The 14,323-nt window shown below is 40.8% G+C and overlaps 1 protein-coding gene and 1 pseudogene across 4 annotated transcripts in view; one reads left to right on the forward strand and one right to left on the reverse strand.

Moving 5' to 3' along the window:
* Nucleotides 1–4,491, forward strand: part of LOC102184529 — a 47,205-nt pseudogene extending 42,714 nt beyond the window's left edge.
* Nucleotides 10,554–14,323, reverse strand: part of ATL2 (atlastin GTPase 2) — a 68,000-nt gene continuing 64,230 nt past the window's right edge. For 3 of the 4 annotated variants that reach the window (XM_018055136.1, XM_018055138.1, XM_018055137.1), the window contains one exon: nt 10,554–12,391. In XM_018055136.1, the coding sequence (XP_017910625.1) occupies nt 12,272–12,391 (120 nt within the window). In that variant the 3' untranslated portion in view covers nt 10,554–12,271. Of the gene's footprint in view, nt 12,881–12,980; nt 12,996–14,323 lie in introns of all 4 variants that reach the window. The other variant, XM_018055139.1, reaches the window with a different exon arrangement.

The following is a 14,323-nucleotide window of genomic DNA, read 5'->3' on the forward strand; positions in this document are numbered from 1 at the left end:
GTCCCCCTTTCCTCCTGCCCCCAATCCCTCCCAGCATCAGAGTCTTTTCCAATGAGTCAACTCTTCGCATGAAGTGGCCATAGTACTGGAGTTTCAGCTTTAGCATCATTCCTTCCAAAGAACACCCAGGACTGATCTCCTTTAGGATGGACTGGTTGGATCTCCTTGCAGTCCAAGGGACTCTCAATCAGCAGCACAATTAATCTAACCCTCCTTCAGGACCTGAAGAACACAGGTGTGGAGAAAAACAGCCTTGAAAAGGCTGTAGGGAGACATCCTACTGAGGGAGTGCAAGAGTAAACCCAGTTTCAATTAAGGCAAGACATAAAGAGAGAACACAGAGGGACTGGGCTGTAGACAGCACAGAGGAAGGGGCAGGAAGGCATCGGAGGGTCTTCAGTCCTATGTGCACAACAGAATCACCTGGAGAACTTTGAGAAAATGAAGCCTGTGCCACAGACCACCTGAAACACAATCTCCAGGGTTGGCTGGGTGCAGTGATCCTGATATACAGACAAGAATGAGAACTACTGGATTCAATGGTAATTGAAGCAGTAAGAAGATGAATGGCTTCATTTTCTGATGGTAGATGGATCACAGGAACATGATGGGGTTGGTCCTAAAAGCACTGGTGATGGGACAGTATTCTCAAACACCACTAAAGGAGGTGTAAACTGGTACAAGACTTCTACAGGTCAGTAATTCTATTTCTAGGATTTGTCCCAGTCTCCAAGTTATTAGCAGAGATGTCCACAAAGACGTAGGTACAGAGTTATTCACTGCTGTGTTATGAACATACCAAGAATGAAGATGTCAGGTATACATTATGAAACTAAGTAAATAAATTATAACAAAATAAAACAGCTGTTAAAAAACTTAGGACATGATTTACTGTCATGAAAAAGGCTTCTGATATGTTAAATTTTAAAAATATATTAAATTTAAAAAAAAAACATGCTCTCAAATTCAAACATATGCTTACTTTTATACACCAACACTGCCTGCAATGCAGGAGACCCTCGTTTGATTCCTGGGTTGGGAAGATCCCCTGGAGAAGGGATAGACTACCCACTTCAGTATTCTTGGGCTTCCCTGGTGCTTCAGCTGGTAAAGAATCCTCCTGCAATGCAGGAGACCTGGGTTCGATCCATGGATTGGGAAGATCCCCTGAAGAAGGGAAAGGCTACCTAATCCAGTATTCTGGCCTGGAGAATTCCACCATGGAGTCGCAAAGAGTCGGACATGGCTGAGCAACTTTCACTTTCATTCTATATACCAACACAGATGACAGACTGAAGGAAATTTTAAAAAGAAGGTATCAGTGTTTACCGCCAACAAGTTCAAAGTACTAAAGATAATTGTCTTTTATATTTTCTAAATTTTGTGCATTTTACATTGAGAGGAAAAAAAGACATTTTTGCTTGGGGGGATTGTTTAAAGAAATGTGTTTACAATGTAGTCCCAATTCTCACTGTTCACAAATGGAATTTGGTCTGTCTGACCCAATCTGTTTCTGGTGAGAGGAGTATAACATAAGCTTTGAAATATTAAGAAAAATCATCCAAAACTTGGAAATAAGCAAAAGACAGTACAACATGTACTTTCAAAGTTCTGCTGGGGCATTGTTTAACATGCCTGCCAAGGGTATTTTTTAATAAAGGGTAGTGGTTCTCAAAGTGTAATCTAAGGACTCCTGAGATTTCCCAAGACATTTTGGGACTCTGTAAGGTCCTCCCTTTCCAACTACGTAAGTGTGAGGTCAGATTTTCCTCATATACTTCAACCAAAACAACTATTGCAACATGTGAATGAAGAAATTGATATGAGAATTCAGCTGTCTTCTGATAAGCCAGTTTAGTGTTCTTTTTGCAAAAGTGTAAAAATGCCTTTTTTCTGAAAACATATCTAAAGTTATTTTTCATTTAAAAATGTTAAAGGCTTGTTTTTTTATTTTTAAAATATGGTTGACCTTTGGGACTGCTCTGGCAGTCTAGCAGTTACTTGACTTCGCCTTCCAATGCAATGGGATCCTTTGTAATGGCAACCCACTCCAGTACTCTTGCCTGGAGAATCCCATGAAGGGAGGAGCCTGGTAGGCTACAGTCCATGGGGTCCCAAAGAATCAGACACAACTGAGTGACTTTCTTTCTTGAGATCCTACGTGCCTCATGGCAAAAAAAAAAAAAAAAAAAAAAAAGAAAACAGAACAAATATTGCAACAAATTCAATAAAGACTTTTTAAAATAATGGTCCACATAAAAGAAAAAAATCTTTTAAGAAAATACAGTTGACCCTTGAAAAATATTGATTTGGACTTCGCAAGTCTGTTATACACAGATATTTTTCTGTAGGGTCTTCCCTGGTGTCTGAATGGTAAAGACTCCATCTGCCAAGCAGGAGCAGTGGGTTCAATCCCTGGGTTGGGAAGATCCCTTGGAGAAGGAAATGGCTAACAACAACAACAAATTTTTCCATAGATACCAGCTGCTGTGCTACATAATCTGTGGCTGGTTGAATTCAGAGAAGCAGAACCCAGGATGAAGGGTGGACTGTAAAGTGATTCCTGGAGTTTTGACTGTGGGGAGGGTGGGTAACCCTAACCCCTACCTTGTTCAAGAGCCTACTATAACTAATATTTAAACATTTTTGTTTTAGTGTCTAATAAGGTTAATATTGATAGATCACTTGGGAGCCTCAGTTTTTAAGAATATAAGGGGTCCTAAGAATAAAAGTCCTTGAGACTTGCTAACCTAGAGGTTTGACTTTGCTATTCACTTTGGAAGGCTTAGATCACTCAGCACACTCATTTAAAAACACCTTTTCTGGTAGACTACATAACTCCTGTTTCTCCAATTCTGCTTCCAACCAGCTTTGCCACCTTATCAGTTTCCTCATTAAGGAGGTGAATGAATTTGACAAACATTCACAGTCAAGTTTGATTTTTTTGAAGATTATACTTTGATAAGAGGTATAATCTCTGCTGATTCATTGAGACAATTTTATGATTTAGCCCTGGGGTTCTTTTCTTTGCCTTCAAAGTTGAAACAAGGAACTCTTTGAAAAGTCTCTTATCATCCTTAAATATTTCCCTAATGAAATGAAATAAGATAATTGTGATGATCAGCTGTGGCTAAAACTACTTTGTTCTTCAAGGGAAGTATTTTAAGGGAGAATCAGTCCAAAGCTAGGGAAACAGACTGACAGTTTAAAAGAATGCCTAAGGTTGATACTGAAATTCCATCTAAAAGTCTTAATTCATCTTAAAAAATAATATATAGTGGAACTATATGTAACCTTGTTCTGTATTTTCCAAGTCTCCTGTAAATGTGTTATCATACTTTCATAACTTAAAAAAGAGAAGGGAAAATTATTCCCTTTGGCATGAAAACTAAATGGAGGTGAGGTAGTTAAACCAATCTACTTTCCTCAACTGTTGACATTACTTGAGGATTTACTGTACAGTCATGACTTAATCCCTTTCATGTCTTGAACAAAAAAAAAAACAAAAACGAAAACACAAAAACAAAAAAGGTCTAAGGTTAAAAATAGGTCTGTAATTTGGGAGAGACAATATTCACTTTCATATGGAAGAATGTACTTTTAATCTACTGTCAATTGCTATCCTTTCCAAAGAACACAATTTCAGCTCTCTGCAGGAAGCTTTCCTAGTTAGTATAAAAACAGCGGAGTTGGGCCGGGTCTGAGTATCCCCGGGGTGCTCCTGGCTCCCAACCTGCCTCCCCGCCACCACAGCCTGGGTGTGACAAGAGGTACCAGGTCCCGCTGTCGCTAGACCGGCATGGGACCCTGGTCCGGCTCCACTTCACCCTGCTGGCCCGGTCACGGTCGGCAGGCCACTGTCGCCTTCCTCTTCTGGGTCCTGGTCTCTGCTCTTCCACTTAAAGGAGATTAGGGCCCCACACTGTGGGGTGCCCAGCTCTCTTCCGTCAGTGAGCTCAGCCATCGCCGAGAGGTGCCCGGGCCCTGCCCCGGCCTGCACTCGGCGCCCCACGTCTCGGTGGCCTTCGCCTACCGGAACCACTCCTTCAGCCACGCCTCCCGTGTCCGGGCTAGTGCCCGCTCTACCAGCTCCGCTCCAGCCTCAGCCTCGTGGAGAACCTCACGCTCCTAGTGTTCACCTACGTCTCCTCTCCCGAGGACTTCAGCGTGCCCGAAAACGCTTCCATTGTGTTCAGGGCCTCCTCCCTGTCACAGGCTCCTCACCTGCACTCTGACGGCGGACCAGGAAGCGCACAGTAAGCCAAGAGGCTCGCAAGTCCGACAGCCGGAAACAGCAGCTCTTCATCGACTCCATCTTCTGCAGGCCGCCAGCGGTCTACTTCCGGTACATGTATCGTGAGGCTGGAGTACCTACCATTTTTGCCATCCTAGGGTTCACCGCTGTCCTAACCAACATGGCAGCCTGGTGGGACTTCCAAAACAAAGAGCTGCTGGTTACCTCTCAGCCAGCCTGAGGAAAAACGGTTCTAAGCCCTCTCTCCTGTTGGAGACGAGACCCACTGCCCAGAAACTAATAACAAATACCACTCTGACCTGCTCTCACCATCTATGTCCTCGCTGGGACCAGGACAAGGCTTCATCCAGCCCTGAGGGCTTCTCCTTTCCCCCACCCCAGGTGAAGGCACAGGGGCCTTCAGGCAGCACCACCAGTTCCTGAGAAACCTTCAGAAGCTGAGCTGGCCAGAGAGCTCCACCCTCTGGTGCTAAAAAAAGTCCTGTGGTTCATAACCATGATCCCGTTCTTGGCCTTTATATAGCAACCTTTCGCTGAGGTCAGGGACCACACTGCTACCAGGAAACCACAGCCATTTGTCGCCACAGGGTCATTCACTTGACTTGCGTGTCTGATGATCTGCTCCGGACATGCAGGTCTGTGACCACACTTCTCTGCTAAGGTTGCCCAGGTGTCCTAGTCCTGACTTCACCTCTGATTTGTTGTGTGCCCTTCCCTATCTGGGGGTTTCCCAGGTGGCACTAGTGGCAAAGAAGCCTCCTACCAATGCAGGAGACATACAAGACATGAGTTCAATCCCTGGATGGGTCAGGAAGATCCAGTGGAGAAGAAAATGGCAAAAAACTCCAGTATTCTTGCCTGGAGAATCCCACAGACAGAGGAGCCTGGTGGGTACAGTCAACAGGGTTGCGAAGAGTCAGGCACAACTAAAGGGACCTGGCACACACTTCCCTAGCTGAGCTTCTGTATGTCTACATGGATGAAGGGAGTGGGGGAACTGTCTGATTTCCAAAGGCTCTGCCAGTTTGTGCTTCTTGCTGTGGAGGTGGTGTTCTGTACCTAAAGCAGGGCCTGCTCCTTCTATAATCTCTGGCTTACAGACCCTTCCTCCTTGGCAAAGGAGTCAGGTAGAGGGATCAGAGGCACAAATTCCTATCCCAGAATGGGCTCTGGTGTCCCCGCATCCTCCCTACTGCCTCAAGCCCTGTGCTCCTTTGGTTGTACATTCTATTTCAAAGGAAAACAAATTTTTTTTAATTGCCAAAGGGAAAAAGAAACCAGAAGTTGATTACCCTACTTCTCAAAATACTGGATATTAAGCTCCAGTATACATCAGAATGATCTGAGAGGCCTACAGAAATACAGATTCGAGTTCATTACAGTGTGGAGTGGGGCAACAATGTGCATTTAAAACAAGCACTTCCAGGTGACTGATTTAAAACTAAAACCGTACTTTGAGAAACTAAGACAATTAAAGCCGTTGCTTAACTGACTGCCTCCATTTTTATTTTCTAAGAATCACCCATGTATCCTTAACATCTACATGCCAAGTCCCTCTATGTGGTCTGTAAAAGGACTTCATAATCTGACCAGGGTCTTCACAACTTTCTCTCTCACCACTCCATCCTTCTCCACCCTACAACCACCTCCTACACTGGAACCCAACCAGCCCACTGCTGCGCTCCTCCTTACTGTTGACCTCTTTCCTTCTCCCTTGCCCTGCCTGTGCAGGACTGTTTATTCTTCACAACAGTGCAATAGGGAGGGTAGTTTCTGGCTATCTAGACTCTGAAGCCAGTACACCTGGCTTCCAATCCCAGAACGGTTTTATAAACCGTTTGGTAAAAGTGGCCAACCTCTGTGAGTCTCAGATAACTCCTCTATCAAAGACTGAGGTTAAAATAGCCACCCCAAGATTACTAGTACATCAGCACCAGCGGTATTTTATTTAGAGGCTAAATGTATTAATTTGGTTTTCTTATCTCCTGTAAAACCTTCAACACTAACAGAACAGCTCTCCCGTTTTAAGCAGTTAGCATTCCTAGAGACACTCTTATCTCCTTACTGTGCAGGTCTATAAATCCAGTTCTCTAAGAATCTAAGAGTAGACACTTAATTTGAAATGACTTTTTACAGCTAGAGTTTCAGAAATAAAATTTGTGTGTCAGTTTAAGTAATCACGCACTTGTTTTTCCAGAAACACTTTATAAATTTATACATTCACACACACACAAAGAGCAGATACTTAAGAAGCTGCATTGCTGCTGCTGCTAAGTCACTTCAGCCGTGTCCAACTCTGTGCGACCCCATAGACGGCAGCCCACCAGGTTCCCCCGTCCCTGGGATTCTCCAGGCAAGAACACTGGAGTGGGTTGCCATTTCCTTCTCCAATGCATCAAAGTGAAAAGTGAAAGTGAAGTCGTTCAGTTGTGTCCAACTCTTAGCGACCCCATGGACTGCAGCCCACCAGGCTCCTCCATCCATGGGATTTTCCAGGCAAGAGTACTGGAGTGGGATGCCATTGCCTTCTCTGAAGAAGCTGCATTTGATCAGTATAAATTCTAAAGTTAATCCAAATCCCTAAGGGTAGCCTACCCTCACTTCCTCAGTTATGAGGTTTAGTTAATAATCATGGTTCCTTATGTTGAGGCCAAGGTGGAATAATACAACCACTGATACTTAGGGGTCCATCAGTTCAGTTCAGTCGCTCAGTCGTGTCCAACTCTTAGTGGCCTCATGAATCACAGCACGCCAAGCCTCCCTGTCCATCACCAACTCCCAGAGTTCACTCAGACTCCCATCCATCGCGTCAGTGATGCCATCCAGCCATCTCATCCTCTGTCATCCCCTTCTCCTCCTGCCCCCAATCCCTCCCAGCATCAGAGTCTTTCCAGTGAGTCAACTCTTCGCATGAGGTGGCCAAAGTATTGGAGTTTCAGCTTTAGCATCATTCCCTCCAAAGAAATCCCAGGGCTGATCTCCTTCAGAATGGACTGGTTGGATCTCCTTGCAGTCCAAGGGACTCTCAAGAGTCTTCTCCAACACCACAGTTCAAAAGCATCAATTCTTTGGCACTCAGCTTTCTTCGCAGTCCAATTCTCACATCCATACATGACCACTGGAAAAACCATAGCCTTGAGTAGACGGACCTTTGTTGGCAAAGTATTGTCTCTGCTTCTGTTTCCCCATCTATTTCCCATGAAGTGATGGGACCAGATGCCACGATCTTCGTTTTCTGAATGTTGAGTGTTAAGCCATATTTGCCACATAACCACCTTGCCATCTACAGCAGATGGTATAGCTCATACAGTGGATGTTTAAGTACAGAAAGTGGGTGAAGGGATGCAGTTGACCAGCCCAGCCCATGTTCAAATATTCTGAGCATTTACCATGTATAAAAAAAAATACTAGACAATGTGAAAGGCTAAAAGATGCATGAAAAGGCTAAAAGATGTTTCTACTTTCCAAGGAACTTAGTCCTGTTGAGGAAAGGAACTCCTGATAATGTTTTTCTCCACAAAGACTATCACCCTCCAAGAGTCATCATGGTTATTCTCTTTAGAAAGCAGAGGGTAAAGAGTAGGTATGATTTGTAAGACAGAGGAATGTTTCACAAATATCATCCCCCATAAAAGGGATTCAAAAGAATGCCTATGAGGATTTTATGTTCTCATTCTATTTTTCTAACAACCCTGAGAGGTAGGTATTATCTCCGTTTAATAGATGAAAGTGAGGCTCAACTGTTACCTAAGCGTTGGCCCAAGTTCACAAAGCTTGGAGGTGGTGGTGCAAGGAACAAAGCTGTTATAACCCCAAGGTTCATCTCCTTTCCCCTCTCGAGTTTAAATTCAAGTATTCTTCCAGCTCCAGGTCACCCAAGCATTTAGTCTTCACATTTTATGATTGCAAAGTCTAAACTGACATTTTAGATGACCTTTCCTGCTGTCAGTAGCTACAGAACCATTTTACTCCACAATGACCACATTGTTCACCATATAAACTTTCAGAAAGTTTAAAATTGTTAAATAACAGCACAGGTGGTACAGTGTAAAAAATCTGCCTGCCAATGCAGGAAAATTTGGGTTCAATCCCTGGGTCAGGAAGATCCCCTGGAGAAGTAAACGGCAACCCCACTCCAGTATTCTTGCCAGAAAATCCGATGGACAAACGAGCCTGGTGGCCTACAGTCCATGGGGTTGCATAGAGTCAGACATGACAGAGTACACACACAAATCACAGTTCAGATGACCCCCACACACCATCAAAGTATGGACAAGCTTCAGGAAGTAGTTATTAGTCAACTGGCCAGAGCCAGCAGATGGACAAACAAAACGGAGTACAAATTTTCTACAGTACCTGCTTCTTCTCTCCCCAGTCCTGTGGTGGGGGCAGAACGGCACAAAAAATAAGGTCCAAGGTCTGGGCTCTCTCCTCAAAACCCCATCGACCCTCAGAAGGGTCAAGGCAACTGCATGAGCACTGAAGAATTACTTAATAGCCCAAGAAAAGGTCAGTGTTGTATAGGAAAAATGTATAATGTACAGGCTAATTCTATTTTTGTGTAAAATAAAAACCATGTTTTATGCATACATAAAGATGTGTCAGTAAGCACAGGGGAAGTTTTCCATAGCACACACACCAAATATATGGTTACCTCTGGCACATACAATCAAAAGGACAGAGAGATTTGCACTACTTGCTTAATACCACTTTTTAAACCTAGTATTATGGGTCATTTTCACCTTGCTTCAGTATTAACAAAATCTTTCTTGTCCACCTTTAGTAATTTTAAAATGCAGCTAAGACAGTTTTGAGTTATGAATATCACTCGTCTGTCTGAAACTTTCCACTGACTCAAACCCCTGGTGTGGAGTGGCAGAATCCTGGTTTGCAATCCTGAGACACCCGAGACAGCTTTTTTTTTTAAAGTGGTTTCCTACCACACGACGGTTGAACAGAAAGTACTAATGTATGTGCAAGTGCTGGATTGACTATATGAAGGCTGTGATTCCCCCCTTTCTCCTAAGCTTTTTTTACACTCTTCTTCAGGCACTTTTGACCTGGTCAGCTCCTAGCTTTCACTGAAGAATGTTAACAGGAGCTGTATGGCCCTCAAGTATGTCAAGGGTAGATCAATTCCTCATCCTAAATTTCAGCAAACTGCAAATCTGGAGAGGAGAAATTCCTAAAATCTGATAAAAGACGTAGGTAGAGAAGGTGGCATTTCTCTGTCCTGCATGAGAAAGCCCTCATGTAGCTTTGTTTGCCAAAAGCCAAGAATTCCCCAAAGTTAAGTTCCCTTTCTGACAAAGGCTCCAGACTGAATCCAAGACAGTCATTTGATGAGGAAATTCTGGCCAAGTAGATGGCTGCCAGGAACAGCTGCCAGCTCTCCAAGCCGACATTCGCCATCACCTCACAACTAGGACACAAATGGAAAAACATTTAGGTGCACAGAGCAATCCTGGTCAAAGTAGGGAAAAAAACCTCACGCCAAGAATGAAACTGCTGAAACCTAAAAATGTGTGCAACAGACCCAGGCAACCCACAGTGGCAAAGAAACAGCTAACTGGAAAGCCAAAAGACTAAGCAATTGCTTAAAAACTTTCTATGAGCCCATTTTGACCTTAGGGAACCATTAACAGTAACATTATAGTGCTTTCTGGAATTTTACGATATATTCTCAATAGGTTCTTAACCCAGTTAAGTCCACCCCAAAAAAACGGTTTAACCCTGCAATAATGCAACAATGTAACAAATTCCAGCAGCAGTCACACCTACAGCAAGAGTAACTGCTCAAGCCACCCATTTCTGGAAGTAAAATGACTAATGAACATTCAACAAATAATATAAATTCTCAAAAATTACAGCTACTCCATTTCACAAGCAGAATATACTTAATGAAGCAAGGATGACTATTTTCACAAGAAATATATAAGGCATACTCAATAGTAGGGTCACAAATTACTATCTCTTCCAAAGAAGTTATTTATATATTAATGAGGAAGACAGTTTGCTTTAAAAAAAAAAAACTTTGTAATATAAATTACTAAAAAATTATACCACAGAAAATATACTAACACCACAATTATTTCAGTAAACAGTTGGAAATTGTCTTTAATCCCTTTTACTGCTTCTTGCTTAACAATATTCAGTCTTCCAGCTGAAACCAAAGTACTTTCTTGGAATCCTTAATAGAATTGTATCTTTGGGGAAAATACTCTTTCCAACAAGAAATATTAAGAAATCCAACGGTCTAGATTTCGCAATTCTTTTGTTAAAAAAACAAAAAGAACAGAACAGTTACCTGTGTCTCTTTAATTTCAGAAGAATTGCTATTATACAACAAACTTTTTATTTTTTTCCATTCATAAAAACAGTCCACAACATTCATAAAACATAGTAAAAGAAATAAGACACTTTTCAGGTGGATTCTCTTAAAGAACAGATGAGTTGGTAGCAGTGTAGTAATAGATGGAAACAAACACAATCCATATAAAAACAGGATTTGAAGCGGGAGGGGGCAGATATATACCAGAGTAAATTTTGAGCTTTCGGCCATGCAACTCAACATCTGAGTTCTCCTCACTTAAAAACCAAACTAGGTGCTTTAAACAGGTGTTCACAGAAAAGGCTACAGAAGTACTGCAAAATGTTAGCCTTACATATACCAGAAAAAAGAGAGAGAAACAAAAATTAATAAATCCCCTAGCTAATCACAAGTTTTCCCTGACAGAGACAGACACAGAAAAATAACTGTTTACAAGCTTAGCTTCGAGGTACAACAGCTTACAGCTCTCACATGGGTGTTCCTCACTCATGCTCTTTTCAGTATAAACAAATAGGTTTATGTAATGGAATACATATTTGAAGAATTCCTTTAAAAAAATCACAAGTTCTATTTTATATATGGAACAAATTTTTAATTATGTACTGAAAATAAATTACAGAAAATAACTTTAAAATGCAACAGAGGACAAAGTCACGATAAACATTCCCATTGAATTCCCTCGAGGGTGGGGGGTGGGGTGGGGAGTGAGATTGCAGTGCTCAAGAAGATAAATATCACAAATGTATCAAAAACTTCAAATTGTCTATGCATTCATACACTGACATGAGCCACAAACATTCCTTCACAGGGACTGTACTCATTAGCCTACCACAGAACCAGATTTTGCCATAAACTACAAAACTTTTAATACAAAATTGTATTTATATATTTATAATTCATATACATGCCCTATCTGTGAGTTCAGAAAATAAAAGCTACACACTGTACAGACACTCTTAACTCATGGCTGTAGGCAACATTTTTGGATGGAATTTCTCCCCCAATAAAATTAATGGCATATTTTATGTACATGAAGACTAAACCGCACAAAGACAGTTTAGTTTCCGAGATATGCATCTCGTTTTAGGGCAGGTTTATAAATTTAAAAAGGCAAGACAAATGTACACTTCAGAATCACTTTCTCAGCTACAAGAGTTGTCGTGTAATTTCTGTGAAATTTCTGATACATGCATTTATGTAATACTGGTATTGAAGGCAGTAAAGCAATATATACTTTTAATGTCGTGGCTCAATAAAGGCTTCATTGTCATTCCAATCTGAATCTTGCTACAGTGATTCATAACTTCTCTAAAAATTAAAATTTCAATGGGACACTGTGTTAAAAAGACTCTAAATAGATTTCTTAAAATATTTCCCTGAAATATCCTTTTACATAAGACAAATTTCACTAACATCAAAGAAGAAGAAAAAAAAAAAGAATTAAACATGGCACCAGTGTGCATGATAAACTAATGCTCCTCAGCCAATCATCATGTCTCAGGAGCCATGAACAGAATGCTTAAAACCAACAAACAATTTCACACTCTGTGGCAGCCATCTGTGAAGCCAGTTATGCTAAACTACTTCTACAGTTGATTGTAAACTTTGGTTTATTTTTATTTGAGTTCTCATTGTACAGCAAGCATGAAAAAAAGGGAGAGTGGAGTCCATGAGGAGATGAAGTGTCAGTCTGTCTTTAATCTGGCATGATGAGACACCTGGTCAGTCAGGCCTGCTTTGATAGAGTTTGTTACAGACTGCCTTATGTTTTCCTCCATCAAATTATCACCCAGGGGCTTCAATACCTGTGGTATGAGAAATGTGCAAAACAAATAAAAACATGAGGTAAAAAAAGAGTTACATATAAAAATAGATATAAAAATTCAATTCAAAGCAATGAAGAAAACAACCAGGAATGTGGGAAATAAAAAGATGCTTCTCCCAAAAAAAAGTTATGATGCTACAAATAATGCAGTTAGACATTTTATAATGTAACAAAAATTACTTTCCTCCTATTCAAACCATTACAATTCCTATGAGATGGATGTGCAATTCCATACCCTATATGCAGCATCAAATCTGGTATGTATACAGCATTTATGCAGACCGGCCCAGACGGTCCTGCTTATTGTCCTACATGTATAAGTGTGAACACTTCAGATAGGGAAAAAAGTTAAAAATACTGTCTAATTTTTCTTCTTGTTATTGTTGGATGACAGTCTCTGTCGCTGTGCTGACGAAAGAACACGATGAACCATTCGACGTCTAGTAACTTCGAACAGTTTGGAAAACACCTAAAACATGGAGTGATTCGTTAGGAGAATGACTCAGAGGGCCTTGAATTTAAAGAGTTTAATTAAGACTATAAAAACTTGAGACTTCATAGTTTCTCACCTTCCTGGGACTCCTCTGAAGCAAAAGAAAAGAGAAATGCAAAAAAATTTAGACAAGGTTTGCTGACACTGCACAGACCTTCCGCCTACTGATCATCTTACCTCGACTATACTAAGAATAACTGTACACACTTTAGATTCTTCCGTTGACTTGTTTTGTGATTGTGGCACCTCTAAAATCCTAGAATCAGTGCTGTACTGGAGATGACTGATTTTCAGAAGACACTGTACTATTACTGAAATTCCATGTGGCAGAAAATTAATAATGATTCAACACTTTTAAAGTAGATAATACTTTAAGTGATTCTGTGATAGCTTTCCTTTTTTTTTAGGTTGTGATAACTTTTAATCCATCTTCTGTCAGAACATATCAGAGGAATATAAAGAATGAACTTTTTAAAGATATAAAAATTTAATAAATATCCAGACATAAGCTTCCAAATCAGATCTGAATAGAGCATTTCTCTAAAGAAATATAAAATTCAAATTAATATAATGGGTCACTGTATAAAATAATAATGACATTATTAGTAGAAAAATCAGCATCAATCAACGTCTTCAGTCTTTGACTTTAAAACCAAAACCAGCATGGACCCAATTTATCTTAAATCTTCAAATAAGCCCAATACTTCATTGGCCCAGAAATGGTATCTGAAAACGCCTTTTATATTGTCCATCAGTAATAACTGTAGCTTTCATTCTTGATATGATGCTCAGGTATTTCATGATGATCATTTTAATGACAATATCCTTAAGTGGAATTTTCTGAACACAGGTAATTCCAGACAACAGTTGGCTGATACACAACAAGGCTTTCCTTAGTAGATACTTGTCAGGCCCAACTTTGAATTCTGATTTGAGGTAAAAAATCATGATTTGAATTCTGGTTGAGGCAACAGATTATGATTAAGAAAAGCTGGCTCACTGTGGTACTTTGCTTTGCTCATTAGCATTTCCATAGTACAGAAGTCAAAGATTATTCGCTGTAAGAATTCCCTATAAGATTGTTCTTTGTAGTAAGTACATCAGTAAACCACTACTATCTTCATGGAAGGCAATGAAGACCTGAATATCACCCATTTTTCCTGGAATATAGGCATGCATTGCTTCTTATCAATCCTAGTAAGAAACTTCAGAAGAACTCTACTTCCAAACTTATTTCCTTACCTTCATAACTCTTGCACTGATATTTTCTTTTCTCAAAAAAAGAAAAAAAAGGGGGGGAGGGGGGGGAATCCTTAAAGACTCTGGTCCTGCCCACTTGTCTGGTATAATCAGGCCTATAACTAAGAAACTATCCAGAGTATTACAGATATAAGTCAACCAAAGCACACTATAACTTTA

Source organism: Capra hircus, chromosome 11 (assembly GCF_001704415.2).
Source record: "Capra hircus breed San Clemente chromosome 11, ASM170441v1, whole genome shotgun sequence".
In the NCBI taxonomy this organism is placed as follows: Eukaryota; Metazoa; Chordata; class Mammalia; order Artiodactyla; family Bovidae; genus Capra; species Capra hircus.